The sequence below is a fragment of the Eptesicus fuscus genome, chromosome 7 (assembly GCF_027574615.1).
Source record: "Eptesicus fuscus isolate TK198812 chromosome 7, DD_ASM_mEF_20220401, whole genome shotgun sequence".
NCBI lineage: Eukaryota > Metazoa > Chordata > Mammalia > Chiroptera > Vespertilionidae > Eptesicus > Eptesicus fuscus.
In genome coordinates this window covers 9,484,756-9,504,270 of record NC_072479.1, presented here as the reverse complement: position 1 = coordinate 9,504,270, position 19,515 = coordinate 9,484,756, and the positions used below count along the sequence as shown (strand labels likewise).

At 48.3% G+C, this 19,515-nt stretch overlaps 1 protein-coding gene across 4 annotated transcripts in view; it reads left to right on the top strand.

Annotated features, from left to right (window-relative positions):
* Positions 1-19,515, top strand: part of MTUS2 (microtubule associated scaffold protein 2) — a 366,940-nt gene that overhangs the window by 309,751 nt on the left and 37,674 nt on the right. For all 4 annotated transcript variants that reach the window (XM_054719703.1, XM_054719702.1, XM_008158182.3 and 1 more), the window contains one exon: positions 7,387-7,453. In XM_054719703.1, coding sequence (XP_054575678.1) covers positions 7,387-7,453 — 67 coding nt within the window. The remainder of the gene's footprint in view (positions 1-7,386; positions 7,454-19,515) is intronic.

Below are 19,515 nucleotides of genomic sequence, written 5' to 3'. Positions count from 1 at the left end.
GAGTCTCAGTGTCTCTCGGTAATCGCTGCAAGCACCTCTGAGAGAAAGCCACCCTCGAGTTGCGCCCACCGCCAGACAGTCCAGTTTCTCCCCCAATGAATCTGGATTCCCAGATTCTCGCCCAGAACTGGAGTTCAGCTCAGTCAGGAGCTTCCATCTCCCTCCCGCTAGAGAAAGCCAGCCAGGCACTCAGCTGCCCGTCCTCTTTGCGCACGTGTCTCCGTACCTCAGCCTTTTGCAGCTCCTCTGAGTCTCCGTGTGCCCCTCTCTTTCCTTCTAGTTGTAGAATTTCCACTCAGCCAGCTCTCCTGTGGTTCTGGATGATGTCCGTTCTGTCTTTTACCTGTAGTTTTGAAATTGTTGTGTGAGGCAGCAGTTTAGGTGTTCACCTCTGCTGCCATCTTGGTTTCTCTCAGAGCTGCTTGTTCTTATGGACATTGAGTTATTAAAAGAAATAACCTAGATGTATAAACCAGAATGCCACTATGTTTTTTAACAGTGAAAAACAAGCAAATGAATGCTTATCTGCCTGAGAAACATGTTATTTCTTTTAAAGTCAATGTCTAGCTTCATAAGAAGCTTTGATATAGGAATGGAATCTGAGCCACATTGTTTAGGTGTTCGGTGGCCTCAGAGCCAGGTGTGTCTGTGTTCCATCACCCCCTCAAGTCTGAAATCAATGCAATTGAGAGGCCGTGTGATTGTTATTACCTTGGTGACTGCTTTTTCTAAGCTCCCTTTGCTTTGCTTTTTTTCACCACAACTCACCTGGCTGGTTTAGTTACTGCTTTGTTTCTTTGGGGTTAATTGGCATATCTCTACCCTAATCTTTTCTGGGTTGCCTATAATGTCAGAAGCTCTGAATTCTTGGTAGTGGTGGGAGTTGGGAGAAGGTGCCTCCTGTCCCTCTCAGGTATGTGTGGGTGGTTTGACAATAGTGAATTTGGGAAAGTGACTAGAGAAAGATAGAATCCAGAAAGGTCAAGTAACTTCTTAAGTGGTACATAAATGGATTAAAAATCATGGTCCTGGCTAAATTTCCTTTATTTTGCTCACTCTGAGATCCAAAATTTCCCAGCATTACTTTTTTGCACTCAGAAATTACAAGTGGGTCCTTGGGACCCAGTAAGTTTCTGTCGTCTCTAATTGATCATTAGCAATCCAGGTGTGGCATGACACCCCCTGATTAACGGCAGCCTCTTGGGCAAGCTGGCCATTTTGTCACCACTGGCAGTCTCCACCATGCACAAGGGCAAAGGCTGTAGCGAAGCATCTTTAAAGTGAGTCATTCTGATTTTTAAAACAAGGTACGTTTTGCTCATTTTTCACACATGGAGACATTGACATGTATTTGAGAATATTAATATGGATAAAACAGTCCCTTTGACCAGTCTATATTGAATTTCATTTCCACCTAGAGAGGCAGATACAAAAACACATTGGCCTGTGTTAATTGTATGTGAAAGTAATAATATAATAATACTCCTTGATTAAGTCAAAGCATGGCATCAGTGCTGCCTTAAAGCCATAATAACCAAAATGAAAGACGAAAGGTCATGCACCTCCCAAAGGAATTTCCATAGAGCTATGTTATGAAACTTGCCAATCTCCATAATACTGATACTGAAAATGTGGCGTGAAAACAGTGCTGAAGACTTAGAAGATCTGTTGTGTCCTCTTGTGGCTGCTTCGTCTTGAAATACAAAAGAAAATGTTTCCCTACGTGACCCAGTTCTAACTCATAGAATTAAACCATAACCTGAACTCCTGGAACCCGGGGTGAAAAGCAATAGTGTTTCTGGGAAGAATGAAACATTTCTTAACCTCTTTGTAATTTCATGAGTATGTCCCTTTGAATTTCAAAAATTCACAACAAAAAGGATCAGGATGTTTCCTCAAAGACCAGAATTCTGTAGATTTCTTCTTCAGCTTCCTGTCTGGATCTTTGTTTAGCCTGGAAAAAGGGGCTCAGCTCATGTGGAATTTTCCTGATCTTCACTGATGTGGGGGCTGGCTAAAAAGATAGGAAAAATTAGTTGGGAGTCGTTTGGCTTATATGTATATGTTTAAATTTTACATATATATGCCCACCTATAAAAAAATATCAGGTGGGGAAGAAGGAGCTGATAAAAACAGAAAGACAGTGAGTTTTATGAAATTGTCATCAGTAACCCTGTAGCCAACCAAGAACTCTTGCAGGGAGAATCAGACCAGAGGCAGAACCTCGGTGAGGAAAAGAGAAGGGCCCTTCTGATGTGGGTGACAGGTTCTCAGAAATAGCCCCAGGTGCTGTTCTGTCACCAGTTCCCCTGGCCTTTGCCTGGGGTGCGCCTTCCAGATCCACCTGCTTGTTCATCCTCTGGTCTCAGAACATCTTCCCGCCAGCCCTGCCCATCGAGTTGTATCATGCTGTTTTGTAATTGCTCACTCCTTCCCTGACTCTGGGAGACTCAAAGGCTCCTTGAAGGCAGAAATATCCTGCCTGGCATGTCTGCCTGGCACTTAGTGGACACTCAATAAAATGTGTTGTTTTGTATAAATTTCCTATTTCTGGTTTGGTTGGGGTGAAAGCACCTCAGATTCACCCAACATTCAGTTTTAATAATAAATAGGCTGTTCTGATTATTATTGTTATATACAATCTTCACCCAAGGATATTTTTCTATTGATTTTTAGAGAGAGTAGAAAGGGAAGGAAGAGACAGAGAGAAACACTGATGTGAGAGAGACACATCAATTGGTTGCTTCCCACATGCCCCGGACCAGGGCGGGGAGCCTGCAACTGGGTTTGATTGTGGTTCGTGCCCTTGACCAGAATCGAACCTGGGACCGTTTAGTCTGCAGGCCAATGCTCTATCCACTGATCCAAAGTGGCTAGGGTCTGTTCTGTTGATTTCTAATTCAAGGAGGGGCTTAGCTGCTGATGCCCAGTAGGAATCACATGGATGATGTTAACAAGGAGAGACTTGTTCACATCCTGTTACCACCAAGTTCACATGTTAAAATAAGAGAGTGTGGCAGGTTTGCCTGGGCTTGGCCACACATCCAGTTGCTTGAAGTTAATGGAATGAATAGCAGGTCCTATGCTTTGCCAGGCTTCTGTAACACCCAGCGATTGTGAGCAGCCCATAGGAGTGATATCTGAGAACTGTAGGCTACACTCTAGCAGACTCTCAGGGGTCTTCTGAGGGCTCCTGGAGGGGAGACTGGAGGGCTCATGGGTCAGCTCATTTGGATCCCTCTGTGGCTGCAATGTGCCACACTGGAGAGAATAAAGAACTCAGAGTGCAAAGCAGAGGTCGTGACCAAATATCAGAGGTAGCTGATAAGACACAGCTGCTGGTATGGGCTTAGATGAATGTTCTCCAGGGTCCGTTTCAGTTAAGCCTGTCACACGGTAAACAGTAGCATTAGAGGGTGGCCTTCTTAGACTTGGCGATTTCTGGACTGTATCACTAGGAAGGTTTGGATGGTTAATCCTGAGTTCTATTTTTAGCCCTTTGGAGTGAAAGCAGGAGTGCATGTGCTTGGCAGCAGGTAGGAATTTTCCGCTCATCCCCCACGTAGGGAAACACTGGCCTAACACTGGGCCGAAGAGGAGGCCTGGCTCGTATTCCAGTCATCCCCCGTGTCACCACCCCGGACCTGGCTTAGCTGGGGCACCGAAGGGGCATGGTGGCATGAGATCCTTTCCAAGGGGGCCTTTGGGGCAGCCTCGCTCCTCGGTGTCGAGCAGAACCTGAGGGCCTAGCAAGGCAGCTGTTGCGATCTGCTTACCACGATGGACGGAAAACAACTTTTTGAGGCAAGGAGTAGAGAGTGAAGGCCCCTTTAAGCTCACTGCCTGCCCAGGACAGTGTTCCTGCAGTCATAACCTTGGTCATTGCATGGCAGGGTGGCGCCCGTCATTCTGGTTTGGCCAGCAGAAAACAAAAGCTAACGTCATTGATGCAGAGAATTCAGAAATTAGAAAAGTGGGCATTTCAAGAACAAGCACTTAGGGAAGGCCTGTCGCCAAACTACACAGGCTGGCCACCGGCAGCAGAGCGCGGCCACACCAAGGTCCAAGCAGCAATATAGTCACCCAGAGGCCATCAGAGAGGGCTGGGGAAAGCTGAATAGCTACCCACTCAGAAGTTACAGCCCCATGCAGGCTACACTGCAAAGGTCCTGACACACAACAGACAGATCAACACCAAGGACAAAAACAAGTCGTTCAGGTGGTGGGTGGGGTGTGAATACAGCTGGGGAATTTTTCATTGAAACAGTAGTCAAAGCTGACACTGCCTCTCTCCCATCAGATGGAAATCTTCATGGTAAGAAGTGTTAGGAGCCCATCTGAGGAGCAATGCAGTTTGAACCATGATGTTATGTCTAGATAAGCATGGATAGGAGGGGAGAATCTCGGTGTGTTAGTGTCTGATGAAGAGTGTAAATTCTGGGTTAAAGCTCCTGTATTTGCCACTTCTTCTTTTTTTTTTTTCCTGTACTTGCCACTTCTTGACTGGTTACGTGACCATACAGCCCCAGTTATGTCCTCCATAAAGGCAAATAAAAACCCAGGACCTGTTGGCTGAATTTGGAGGCGTCATGAGGTATAGGGCTTACCTGGCGCAGGGCCTGGCATTTAGAAAGTGTTTGGGGAGGTTCATGTTAATATTAACATTTGAGCCATCGTGTTTGTTGCTTATTTTAGGCAGCTGACCCTTCCTTGGTAAGCCATTTGGTGACTGTAGTTTCAAACTAGTTGGTTTTTATCACCTGCACTTGTAAAAGGGTGGGAATGAGAGTGGATGGGATCAGTCTCATTCTCAGTCTCTCTCAACCGCCCTGCTCCCCTGAGCAGATGCAGGGCCTCCAATCTCACCTGTCTCCTGCTTACTTCCCCTTCCTTCTTTTCTCTCTTCCCAGCCCCTCCCGTCCTTTTCTTCTTTCCTTCTCACTTGGGTTTCTCCTACAACAAAGATAGTGAGACAGGCCTGGCCACGGATATCAGAATTAGCTTTTCACCAAAGCGATCAAGTCCAGAGTCTTTGTGGACCATCTCCACGGCAGTCAGCACTATCCCCAGCTGAGGCCCGTCCTCCTCCCTGCTGAGGACCTTCAGGCCTCCCCTTCCTAAAGCCTCTGATTCCCCTGTGGCCGAAAAGTGTCCAGGGGTTTGGTATGACAGGGAGATGCCCCCGGCATGTTCACATTCCCTTCGGGGCTTCTTTTCCAGGGGTTACTACCTGGAGCAGAGGGAACTATGGGCTTTGGGTTAGAAATACAAGTTCATTTGCTGTTTGTTAAGTTCTGGTTGTTCACTGCCTGACTGCCCCTCGGTGCCCACACCTCTCTGCACTCTGAGAGTGAATATTTGAGTGATGCTATTTCTGGTCTGAAAAGTACAGTATTTTGGTCCTCTGGCTCTGCTTAGGAAATAAGAATATTAGTGTTCAAAATAATTCTGGATAGTAGAAACAAGTTGGTTTGTTTGTTTTTTCATTAGATTACAATTATTGTAGAGTACATACTGGAATTTACCCTCTCCAGAATACCACATTTTCTCAACTAGTAGTAAGTGGAATGTCAGCTGGCCATATTGTATAGAACAAGCATATAATCACTGTGATCAGTCTGATTAAAATACATTCCCTGTTCTGTTCTGTCTTTGAACTTGGAGTAGAATCAAGGCGCAGCCAGGAAAGTGCTGTAAAAAAATAAAAAAATAAAAAAAACAGTATGAGATTGGCATAAAAATGTTAAACACATTTTGATTGTTAATATGAAAAGCGCCTATTATCTATAGGATGCTATCTAGTTACAAATAAGGTAAAAGGAAAACAGAGAAGTTATAATAACAAATAACCCCTGTAGAGAGCTTGCTAAGTGCCAGGCACCATTCTAACTACTTCACGTATATTAATTTATAAACCATCATGACAACTCTATACCATGGTCTTGGAATAGAGGCAGGAAGGCTTAGTGATTAGGAAAATACACAGCCGCAGGTGGGATTTCTAGCCTTCAAATGCAGGGAGGCAAGGATGCTCTGGGCTGGGATGGGAGGCGAGAGATTCATGAATGAGATGGGGTCCATTGTCTCTCAAAGGACATATCATTGCTACATTGTTCCTAAGAGAACCATGAGCTAATTAGTGATTGTTGATACCTGGGGGCCCAAAATAGCTCTCAGTTTATTCTGCAAATAGGGTTTTATTTTAACATTATGAAATTATGACTTTGCCTAGCAAATGCCTTTTGGATAAACTGAAACCTTTCCCATAACCCAAAGTGACACAGGTGTTACCAAGGTCTAACGCAGCAGACACGGAAACAAGATTATGAAAACTGTCTGTTCACATCCGACACAGGCTCTTCGGAGGTGCTGAAACCAGAGTCAAGGGCGTTAATAAAGAAGGAGCATTCCCAAGGCCCCGGTGATACTGATGCTAGATATTTGGTCCACATTTTAGCTAATATCTCCTCTTTAGAAATGTTTGCTTTGGGAGTGGAGTACATTTTACAGAATGACAGAGACTTTATATTTTGGCGTCTCTCACTTGAAGAGAATTTATATGGCACATCTTTTTTAGTTATTGTAATAGTAGTAAAATCATAAGAAAGGTGAATGTTTATGGTGACTCAATAATGAAGATTATATGTTCAGCATTGCTTCAACTAATTCTCTTTTGTGTCATAGAATGTATTGATTTGCAACCAGCTTAGCAGTTATTTAGTTAGAAATGATGTATTTTATACTAAATGATACTTCACGTGAGAGATTTCTTCTTATTCCTTCTATTGATACAGAATTCAACACACACACACACACACACACACACACACACATAACAACAACAACAACTCTGGAGCTTTATGTTTTATTGTTGGTCTAATTACAAAGAGAAATGCTTTATGTTATATGTTGTGCTCATTATTCATTAGGGAGCTGACCGTGCATCTTTGGATGAAAGGGCAAGTTTAAGAAGGCAGTTCATAAAATAAGCATTTGCCCCTCAGAGAAATACGACGTGCACATTTTCATAGTCAAAAATCTCATAATAGTGATAATTAACAATGTATAATAATATATAACAGCAGATTAATGTGAAAGACATAGAGATGCAAAAAGTATTGAAGGGTGGTCTATACAAGATCAGTATGGAGAAAAGCACAACCACGGATATTATTAATATTATATTGCAAGCTTTGCACTTTGAATGTGATCCAAATGAATAAGACTTGGCTTTGTATATTTTTATATGCTTACATAATGAGAAAATTTTCTCCTTAAGGTTTAGGCTTATAAATATTTGCTTAATATGATTCATTAATTAAACATGTGCAAGTCCTTATCTAGCATAAAACTAGGGGCCTCTCAGTGTCTGTTTTGTCTTTTCAGAGTGAAAGTGCCCTCGTGAAAGAAACAGAGCTGTCAATCCAACTTGCAAACATCAGGGATGAAGTTGGTAAGTGGGGCATTGAAAATGAGGAGCGGGCAGATGTCTTTTCCTGATACCTGTGAATGTGTAACAAAAGCAATCATGCCTCATGTAATAAGCCGAGCAAAGCTGCCTAGACAAATGAAGTGTCTTACCAGCATGACGGTGGGCTGTTGCAGCCTTGCAGGGAGCCATACTTTTTACGTCTCTGGTTATAAAGACAGCTTCGTAACAGTTCACAGTGGAGCTAATCAGGCCTGGACTCTGCTCCTTGCAGATGGCAGCCCATCCATCCATCTGCTGGAGCTGTGACAAGCAACCCTCCGTGTAGGCCCCCTGGGCAGGCAGAGCGCCAGAGCAGCAGCCCAGCTGTGGTGGGCTACGTGAGGATCTGAAAGATGCGAGTGTTCCGTGGCTGCCTGCCCTGCCACAAAATACTCTCTGATAGAGCACTAGGTCAACAACACACATTTGGGTGGATTAAATGCTGAGGTTCATGTTGAAACTCCTGGGCTGCTGATAGGACGGTGTTGTTCAGTCTGAACCATGAGAGACCTCACAACTGACAAGATGGTCCCCAGACCCTGGGGCTTTCACTTGAAGCCAAAGATCAGACCAAGTATGTGCCATCTTCCTTTTTTTGATCCCGTTTCTCTCTTGAGAACCTGCTGTTTTTTTCCCCCAAGAAGCAGTCAGCAAAAGTGAGATAAATATAGTCTATTCCCCTATTCTTCTCTTTCCAGGGAGCATTTGTCCTCCTCCCAGTGCAGTCCTTGGGACAGCCCACACATGCAGGTGGTCCCCTCCAGGAGGAGAGGGACAGAGCAGGCCCAGCCATCCAGCACCTTTTCCTCCAGCCTGTAAAGGGGACTCATAGCTATTAGGTCAGTAGTACCTTCCACCCAAAAACAGAGGGGGTATCTTTCACTCTAGGGTGAATCCCTCCCCAGAGAGATGGCTGCACCCCTGTGGCTAAGCTTTGGATCTGGGGTTGCGTACCCTGACCCAGCTGGGTGTGATGGGCCAAATCCAATGCAGCTTCCCTCAGTCTTTTCCAGAAGCTTCTGAATGCAGCAAGAACCATACAAAGATTACATTGAGTTTTTTGTATTTGTCTTATTTCATTTCTGTATTAGTGCTAAGAATAGAAGCAGAAGTCGCCTGCCAAATGAAAAAGCCGCCGAAACCGGTTTGGCTCAGTGGATAGAGCGTCAGTCAGCCTGCGGACTCAAGGGTCCCAGGTTCGATTCCGGTCAAGGGCATGTACCTTGGTTGTGGGCACATCCCCAGTAGGGGGTGTGCAAGAGGCAGCTGATCGATGTTTCTCTCACATCGATGTTTCTAACTCTCTATCCCTCTCTCTTCCTCTCTGTAAAAAAATCAATAAAATATATTTTTTTTAAAAAGCCATGGATAGGGGGAGGGTGGATGGCCATGGCAGCCTGTGGCCTGGGCCACTCAGCCCAGCATCCAGCCCCAGCAGACACTTAAGCAGCAAGTGCCTGAGCCACTGCATTTGTGAGGGTAGAAAGCCAGGGGGATATGGGCTCAACATTGAGGTTCATAAATTCTAGTGTCGGAGAAACCAAGATGGCGGCATAGGTGAAACACCTAACCTGCAGCCGGGCACAACAATTTCAAAGGCACAACTAGAGGTCAGAACGGACATCGTCCAGAACCACAGGAGAGCTGGCGGACTGAAATGCCCACAGCTGGGGGGAAGGAGAAGGCCACGGGGACAATCGGGGGAGCCGTAAAAGCCTGAGGTATGGAGAAACTGGCGGAGACACGAGCACGCGCGCCTGCGGGGAGGATGGAGCCGGAGAGGAAGGGGCGGCTGACGGCCTGGCCGGCGTTCACTGGCAGGAAGGAGATAAAGGCTCCGGAGTGTGCTAAGCGCCGGCTCCGACTGCACTGAGCGCCAGTTCCGGGCGAAACCCTGGGAAGCCAGGCGCAGGCTGGGGGAATGAATCTGGGCTGTGGGGCGCAGGCACAGAGGAGCGGGGGAAGGCAGAGCTCCAGAGGCGCGCACGGGAAGGGGCGCAAAGGACGGACTGTTGCCTGAGCCACTGAACTGCCCTAGCGGGAAGGAGACATAAGCTCAGGACCGTGCTGAACCCCAGTTCCGACTGCACTCAACCCCAGTTCCGGGCGAAACCCTGGGAAGCCAGGCGCACGCTGGGGGAATGAATTTGGGCTGTGGTGGCAGAGGCACAGAGAAGCGGCGGCTCCAGACGCGCGCACTGGAAGGTGCGCAGAGGACGGACTTTTGCCTGCGCCACTGGGTGGCCCTGCTGGGAAGGAGACAGGGACGCCATACTGCGCTGAGACCCAGTTCCAACTGCACTGAAACCCAGTTCCAGGCGAGAATCTGGGAGTCCAGATTCATTAGGGGAGGGACTGGACTGTTTGGCAGTGGGCGAAACTCCAGGGCGCGTTTCTCTCAGAGGTGTTTGCAAGGAATACAGAGGGACACAGACCCAGGAGCCTCATAGGGCGGGGCTGACAGGAAGCCAAGGTTGTAGGCTCCACCCTGTAGCTCCGCCCCAGCCAAGCTGCGCAGAAGCTTTTTTCTGCTGAGTGCCTCAGGTAGTGGCTGACCCACACTGCATTGGAGACCCAGAAACGAGGGCATCTAGTGGTTGGTGGGAGATGACACCAGATTTCAATCACTTGCATAAGGGAGGCATTCTAGAGGCAGACTCAGTGAGCGCCAAGGCATTGCTGCATCAAGACCCGGCCCACAAACATGTCTCCTGCACAGCAACTCTTCCTATATGGACAAAGACGGTCCTCATGGCCAATTGGCCTGGAGGACAATTCCTCCCAGTGACACCAACAACAATCAAGACTTAACTGTACAAAGGAGGACCAAGATGGAGACATAGGGCGGCAGCCTGATTGTTGCCTACCACAACAATATTGAGACTACGACGGGAGAGCAGAGCAGACACCAGCCAGAAAGACCGGGGGGCTGGCTGAGCAGATGCTCTACAACTAGAATAAAAGAGAGGGGTACGAAGGATGATGCTGATGCCGGTGACCCAAAGTCCACACTTTAAGAACTATGGCTCAGGCGACACAATGGTGGCCAGGAACGTGCTCAGCGCAGTTCCCCCGGCGGTCTCCGGCTGAGGGGACGGCTCCACTCGCTGCCGAGCACGGACAGACGAGCCCCTGGGAGACATGGGGTGGGAGACTCCGTGCTTGCTGACCTCCGAGTCCTTCAAGAATCTCAATGCCCCGAAGTGGCCAGGTGCGCACGCTCAGCGACTGGCCACCGTTGCAGACCCAAGGGCCGACGCAGCGACACCGGACCAGCCCACCGCCGGGCACCGGGCACACCGGAGCCTTGCCGAGCCCGCCGCCCAACGAGTTCTGCGGCAGCCGCCCTGGAGCTCTGAGAAAATGACCGAAGGAATTGCTGAGAGGGAATTGACCAACAGGAATTGGGATCAAGAAGACGAAACCCCGCTGAGACCCGAGTCCAGGCGAGCCTGCGAGCCTCTGGGCTCAGATGTGGTCACACGCCTCTGGGTCTAGGTGAGGCCTCACGCCCCTGGGTTTGGGTGAGGCCACGCGCCCCTGGGTCCAGGTGAAGCTGGATTCCGGGTTCGGGTGAGGCCATGTGCCCCTGGGTCCGGGCGAATCTGAACCCTGGGTCCGGGTGAGGCCGTGGGCCCCTGGATCCGGGTAAGGCTGGGTCCCGAGTACGGGTGAGGCCGTGAGCCCCTGGATCCGGGTGAGACCACGCGACCAGGGGTCTGAGAGAGGTAACGCGCCCCTGGGTCCGGGTGGCTTCGTGCACCTAGGTCCAGGTGAGGCCACGTGCCCCTGGGTCTGAGAGAGGCCACGCACCCCTAGGTCCGGGCGAGACCATGTGTCCCTGGATCCGGGTGGGGCCTCGTGCACCAGGCCCGGGTGGGGCCGCGTGCCCCTGGGTCTGGGGGAGGCCAGGCGTCCCTGGGTCCGGGTGAGACCGTGTGTCCCTGGATCCGGATGAGGCCTCGTGCGCCTAGACCCGGGTGAGGCCACGTGCCCCTGGGTCTGGGGGAGGCCAGGCGTCCCTGGGTCCGGGTGAGACCATGTGTCCCTGGATCCGGGTGAGGCCTCGTGCGCCTAGGCCCGGGTGAGGCCACGTGCCCCTAGGTCTGGGGGAGGCCGGGCGTCCCTGGGTCCGGGTGAGACCGTGTGTCCCTGGATCCGGGTGAGACCTCGTGCACCTAGGCATGGGTGAGGTCACGTGCCCCGGGGTCTGAGAGGCCAAGCGTCCCTCGGTCCGGGTGAGACCATGTGTCCCTGGATCCGGGTGAGGCCGCGTGCACCTAGACCCGGGTGAGCCCAAGTGGCCCTGGGTCTGGGAGAGGCCAAGCGTCCCTGGGTCCGGGTGTGACCATGTGTCCCTGGAGCCGGATGAGGCCTCGTGCACCTAGGCCCGGGTGAGGCCACGTGCCCCTGGGTCTGGGAGAGGCCAAGCGTCCCTGGGTCCGGGTGCGACCATGTGTCCCTGGATCCGGGTGAGGCCTCGTGCACCTAGGCCCGGGTGAGCCCAAGTGGCCATGGGTCTGGAAGAGGCCAAGCATCCCTGGGTCCGGGTGAGACCATGTGTCCCTGGATCCGGGTGAGGCCTCGTGCACCTAGGCCCGGGTGAGGCCACGTGCCCCTGGGTCTGGGAGAGGCCAAGCGTCCCTGGGTCCGGGTGAGACCATGTGTCCCAGGATCCGGGTGAGGCCTCGTGCACCTAGGCCCGGGTGAGCCCAAGTGGCCCTGGGTCTGGTAGAGGCCAAGCGTCCCTCGGTCCGGGTGAGACCATGTGTCCCTGGATCCGGGTGAGACCTCGTGCACCTAGGCCCGGGTGAGCCCAAGTGGCCCTGGGTCTGGGAGAGGCCAAGCATCCCTGGGTCCGGGTGAGACCATGCGTCCCTGGATCCGGGTGAGGCTGCGTGCACCTAGGCCCGGGTGAGCCCAAGTGGCCCTGGGTCTGGGAGAGGCCAAGCATCCCTGGGTCCGGGTGCGACCATGTGTCCCTGGATCCGGATGAGGCCTCGTGCACCTAGGCCCGGGTGAGCCCAAGTGGCCCTGGGTCTGGGAGAGGCCAAGCGTCCCTGGGTCCGGGTGCGACCATGTGTCCCTGGATCCGGGTGAGGCCTCGTGCACCTAGGCCCGGGTGAGCCCAAGTGGCCCTGGGTCTGGGAGAGGCCAAGCATCCCTGGGTCCGGGTGAGACCATGTGTCCCTGGATCCGGGTGAGGCCGCGTGCACCTAGGCCCGGGTGAGCCCAAGTGGCCCTGGGTCTGGGAGAGGCCAAGCGTCCCTGGGTCCGGGTGCGACCATGTGTCCCTGGATCCAGATGAGGCCTCGTGCACCTAGGCCCGGGTGAGCCCAAGTGGCCCTGGGTCTGGGAGAGGCCAAGCGTCCCTCGGTCCGGGTGAGACCATGCGTCCCTTGATCCGGGTGAGGCCTCATGCACCTAGGCCCGGGTGAGCCCAAGTGGCCCTGGGTCTGGGAGAGGCCAAGCGTCCCTGGGTCCGGGTGAGACCATGTGTCCCTGGATCCGGGTGAGGCCTCGTACACCTAGGCCCGGGTGAGCCCAAGTGGCCCTGGGTCTGGGAGAGGCCAAGCGTCCCTGGGTCCGGGTGCGACCATGTGTCCCTGGATCCGGATGAGGCCTCGTGCACCTAGGCCCGGGTGAGGCCACGTGCCCCTGGGTCTGGGAGAGGCCAAGCGTCCCTGGGTACGGGTGAAGCCAGATCCTGGGTCCGGGTGAGGCTGTGTGCCCCTGGATCCATCCGGGTGAGGCTGGGTCCAAGGCCCGGGTGAGACCACGCGCCCCTTGGGTAGGGGTGAGGCCACGTGCCCCTTAGTCTGGGTGACGCCGTGCCCCTGGGTTCGGCCGAGACCAAACCAGAGGGAGTCGGACCTCCATTACCACCATTTGTCCACCATCCAGAGCTGAGGGGTCAGTGCTGACATGTACACATAAGGAACTACTGGACATTGAAATTGGGTCTCAAAAGAACTGTTGGTCCAGGGGGAAGCTCGCTACAGATTGATTCATTTGCCTGTCAGCATAACTATTATTGCTCGTCTCACATTCAGTTCTTATTAGTATATATCTAGTGACATATGATCTCGCTCATCTAGGGGAAATGATGAACAACATAGACTGAGGAACAAGAACAGAACCAGAAGCAAGGAGGCATCGATCAGACTATCGGGCCTCAGAGGGAGGATAGGGGAGGGTAGGGGGAGGGTGGGGGGAGGGGGAGAGTTCAACCAAAGGACCTGTATGCATGCATATAAGCCTATCCAACGGTTAAGTTCAACAGGGGATTGGGGCATGCGTGGGGAGAGGGGTGGGATGGGAATGGGGGGATGAGGACAAATATGTGACACCTTAATCAATAAAGAAATTTAAAAAAAAAAAAAAAAAAAAAAGAAGGCATGTCATCACAGTACGAGGACTTCAGGTGGGAAGGGGGAAGAACATGGCTTTCCACAGACTGAATTCAAATCCCAGTTCTATGATGCTGGGCAAGTTTCCTGTCCTTTCTGAGCTTCTATTTCATCACCTATAAATTTGGGATAATAAAAGTTACCTCCTGAGTTGTCATAAAAAAATAAAAAATAAAAAATAAATAAAAAATAAAAAATAAATTCTAGTGTCTTGACCTGCAAGGTATTCCCTAGAGAGGAAAACAGTATTAAGCTTACAAACCTGACTTACAGATGATGGTAGACAAAGAGAGACGGGCAAGCCTATCTCTAAATAGAAATGAGGAATTTCTAAAGGTTGTAAAATCAGACTTGGAAGAGGGGAGGAAGCTGCAAAAAGTAGGTTGTAGCCTGCAATAGGGCATTCCTCTGAAAAGGGGCTAAAAGGCAGCCCCACCGCAGCCCATTGTGCCCCGGCTGGCATGGGGCTGCCGCCACCCACATGTAGGGGTGCTTTTTTCTGTGTGCACAAAGGCACCACGTGGGCCAGCTGTGGCCCAGTGCTATGTACCATTAGTGTGACTAAGACTCAACTCATGTCCTCAAGCTCACAACCAAAGGCTGTGGAGGATCAGGTATCTGAGATGGGCCTTGTAGGACGACTACAATTTGGGTAGATGCATGTAGGAAGGAGAGGAGTACAGTTACTGAGCACATACTGAAACCTGCTACCCCAGTAAATGTGCCCTGGACCAGTGGGTGCCATGACCATTTTCAGGCATTACTCATTTTGCACACCCACAGGAAGAAAAACTGTGTGTTTCTTCATTTATCTTCTCATGGTATGAAAAAAACTTTTTTGTGCTTGACATTTAATAGTTATAAAACATTCTATCATACTTGTAAACTAGAATAAGCTACTGTCGGGTCCAAGTTCCTCAGCCAGGGACTTGACCTCTTTGGACACTGGAAATTGGAAGAACACATGGGTGGCCATAGGTGGGTGGGACATGCTTTATTATGAACAAAGCAGCCAACAACTGGCTGGTCAGGGGCACCTTATATACTCACTCAAACAAAAGAGGCCTTGTGTCTATGTTAATGTCACACAAAGTAAGCTTCAGACCTGTAATATTAGTAGGGATCAAGATGACCATTACATAACAATACTAAATATCTATGTACCTAACAACAGAGCTTCAAATCACATGAAGCAAAAACTGATAGAATAAAATGAGAAATAGACAAACACACAGTTGTGGCTGGAGACTTCAGCATTCCTTTCTCAGTATCCATAGAACAAGCAGGCAGAAAGTCAGGGGAGGTATAAAAGACCTGAACAGTAGTATCAACCACCTTGACCTAAGTGGCATTAAGAGCAGCCCATCCAACAACAGCATCCTTTTCAAAAGCACACAGAACATTGAGCAACATAGACCATATTTTGAACCATAAAACAAACCTCAGATAACACAAAAGAATTGAAACAATACAAAATATTTAGGACTATAACAGAATTAGACTATAAATCAATACTATGAAAATACCTGGAACATACTTTTAAAGAATACTTCGGTCAAAGAGGAGACCCCAAGGCAAAGTAGAAAATATGTTGACTTTGAGTGAAAATAAAAATACAACATATCAAAATCTGTAGAATGCAAAATTCTCTCATCAGCAGAGTTGAGTCTTCTCATTGTGTAACAACATTAGTGGAGGTGGGGGGAGGGGCATACATACCATCTCTGTCCTAGCCTCTGTTGCAGGGAGGCAGGGAGTGTTATCTTAAAGAAGGTGCGATCTAGTAGATTTAGTCTGCCGTCAGAAATTTGAGTGTGATGACATAGCTTCAAACATACTGCTTTCTCTGAAGGATTGACCACTCAGCACATCCAGGTCTGGGAATTGCCCACCTCTCCTGTAGGGAAAAGATATTTGTTCTGAGCTGGCAAATGTTCACACCAAGTGATGTCAACTGCCATGATTAGATTTATTTCAATAAATGTGATTTTCTGAAGTTATTTTAGTTTCTATCCCAAACAGGTGCTTACCCATGCATAATAACATCAAAACTGCAAACTCCCTTAAATGTACCAGAGACTGAGTTTGGTTGCCATGGGAAATACGTTATCAGCTACAAGACTTCAAAACTGCTACTCTCTTTGAGACCATGATTCATTCCAATTGGCAGCAACACATTTTTTTATATTTATAAAATTCTTTGACATCTATACACATAGCACATTTTAGTTATTTTATATGGAGATATCTATTTTGTGATTCTCTAAAATATTTATTCCTTAATGAATAAAGATAATTCTGCTTTCTGATGTATGTTAACATTGATATTTTTAAATCTGTGGATTTTATCCTTAACTACCATGAACTGACTGACTAGAATAACTTAGGATACCAAGGGCTGCCACTGTCTTACCCTGAGGACAAACAGCTTCTTGAAATTCTGTGTCAGCTGCCTCCATAAAATGGTGACTTCATAAATCTAATATTTACAGTGGTGTACAGTTTACAAGGCCCTTTCACATATTATTTCATTTAATCCTGACAACAACCCTAGGAGAAAGGTAAGCTAAATAATACAACCACCATTTTAATGATGAATAAATCATGTTTATAGAGAATAAAAGAGAACCCCATGTCATATAACTATGAGGAATAACAGAGCTGGGTCCTTATCTCACTCCACCATGACCACATGCTGCCTTCCTATTGTAAGATCTCAGTTGGTGTCTCAGGAAGATAATAAAAAGCAAGGGAAAGACATGACATACTGTATACATCTAACATGAAAATTGCTGAAGAGCATCTTGCAAAGTGTGTATTTTCAATGACAATCACACAAATTATGCAGATGCAACCACCTCCCCTTGTGAGTGTCTCATGCACATGGATCACCCTCTGTTTTTCTTTGTATCTTGATCAGCCCAGTGCTAATCACATTGAATGTGGAACATTTACTGCTTCATTTTATACACTTGATTGAACTCAGGAGACATACCCGTTACTGTGCCAGGAGTAACAGAGGGTTGCGACACAGTCTCTGACCTCAGAGTATGCCTGTGTATTGGAGAGATGGACATATAACCAGATCATTTAAATCCAGTGTATTAAGTAAGGTTCTAGAGGTCTAGAAGTTCAGAGGAGGGTTTGTAAACTAATCACGGTTCACATTTGATTTTTCTTGTCTAATGCCATTATGAATTATTTTTATTCATTCAGATACCACCAAGGTCATGGAGATATTCACAAATACTATCAATCTTTGCTTAATTTGGCAGATTATTTGAACAAAATAATATATAAATTGCAATATATGCTTATGTAATATGCAGGTCACTTTTTAAAAAAATCAAAATTACAGTGTTTCAGCCAACTGTCAGTTCTTTGGGAAATGAATTCCGGTGAAAAAATACGATAACTAGACCAATTATATATTGTAAGTAACTATGTAAAGACTTCCTAAATTTCAGCAATAATGAACCTGGTCATCATCTCAGGACTCTGTAGCACAACTTTTCTTAAAATAAAAATATAAGCTGGTGGTGAGGCATGTGGCCAGTTTAGCTAATCACATCATGGTTCCAGATGGAGAGACCAGGCTGGCAGCACAGTGTGGTGTTGACCTTGGTGGAGTCACTGTGGTCCAGCTTTTGTTTTCTTCATCAGTACACCAAGAGTAGTACACCAAGCGTGGCTCCGACTGTCAAGGGAACATCTTGTACTACAGCCTGATAGAGAAAACAAAAATATCAATTTGTTAATTTATAATGAGAAATAGATCTCTTTATAAGTGGATCTATCTAGAAAGCTAAAGTTGTAATCAGAAGACTACTTACTGGCCCAAAATCAGTCATGTGCTACAAATAACAATGGAGTGACGCTTGCTTTTCTAGGACCTTAATTCTTAGTCAGGGATCTCCATGGGAGCAGATGGAAGCCTGTTAGAATCACTTGGATGCTTTTACCAACTATTCATGTCAAGACTTCTTGTATAGCCATAACAGAATAACTAGGGCTGCACTTCACACAGCTGTAAAACAGACAAATTATCTGAGGCAGCTGTTTTCAAGCATTGGACACCACAAGAAAAGGGAAACACTCCGAGTCCCACATTAGCCCCGGCTCTCTGCCTGGGGCTCCTACCAGACCACAGCACAGAGGGGTGCTCTGGGAAATAACCACTGTCTCACTGATCTGCAGAAGCAGATTCCAGTGTGGAAGGCGATTAAAGTAAGTGTGGGGCCAACCCCTGAAGAGGAGTAAGCTGAGCAGAGCACCCCCAGGAATTTGCCAGGGGGTGGAGGGGGGTATCTTTGTCCTTAGATGAAGGGCGCCTGCACAGAGAGGCCTGACAGAGGGCGGCTGCTGCAGGACTGGGAGCTGAATGGAGGTACCAGAAGTCATGCAGTGCCAGGAGGTGGGATTCCAGCCCAGCAGGGATGGGGGTAGAGGAGACATCTCCCTGAGCACCTTGAGCAAACAGTCAAGACCTGAGAAAGGTCAGGCATAAGGAGTAAAGATCATGACCTAGAATAAGAGTCTCTCTAAGACTAAAGAAAACTGAAGTTGAAAGACCCTAACAAAGAAGAAAACCACACCTGACCAAACCAAAGGAGTCTAATGAGTTTAACCTTAGGAGACACACCCAAATGGTTCTCCAAGTGGTTTACCATTTTGCACTGTCCCCAACAGTGTTTGAGAGTTCCAGTTTCTCCATATTCGTGCCAACATTCACTATTGTCAGTAATTTTGTTGCTGTTGTTGTTGTTTTAGACACTCTCCTAGGTGTGAGGGATATCTTATTATGGTTTTAATTTGCATTTCCCTGATTACTGGTGATGCTGGGCACTTTTTGTGCTAACTAGTTATTTGGATGTCTTCTTTTGCGAATTGGCTTTTGCCCATTTTTTTATTGTGTTGCTGTTCTTTTGACTGAATGGCAGCTGCCCCTTCACCTGGACACAAACTCTCTCAAGTTTTCCACAGTCCTACCTGGCTCACCTGCTCTTTCCTCTAAATCCCAGCACCTAAAGACAGACTTGGGTTGCAGGAACCCCTTTCACGTCCCGCGTGGTTCAGGGTTCAGGTTCAGGGTTCGGGTTCTGGAGGAGGCTGCACACAAATGAAAGAGACTAGAAAAGTATTAATTTGGCGATATTGGGGGCCAGGCGGGAGCCCACCTCTAAGGGGAGGACTACACCCCGCTCTGGCCTAGCTATCCCTTTTATTAAGGGTTGGGATCCACCCATAGCCAGTAATAGCCAATCAGCAAGGATTTACATAAGACAAACAGGTGGAGGTTGCTTCAGCTACCAATGTCTCAACTAAACAGTGAGTGGTTAGCTCTGACCTTTCAGAGCTTCAAGGTTGACCAGCCTTCCGGGTTCCTTGTCCACACCTCTCTGCGAGTGGGGACAATGATCGGTTTCCGATACAACAGTGTTTGAGAGTTCCAATTTCTCCATATTCGTGCCAACATTCACTATTGTCAGTAATTTTGTTGTTGTTGTTGTTTTAGACACTCTCCGAGGTGTGAGGGATATCTCATTATGGTTTTAATTTGCATTTCCCTGATTACTGGTGATGCTGGGCACTTTTTGTGCTAACTAGTTATTTGGATGCCTTCTTTTGTGAAGT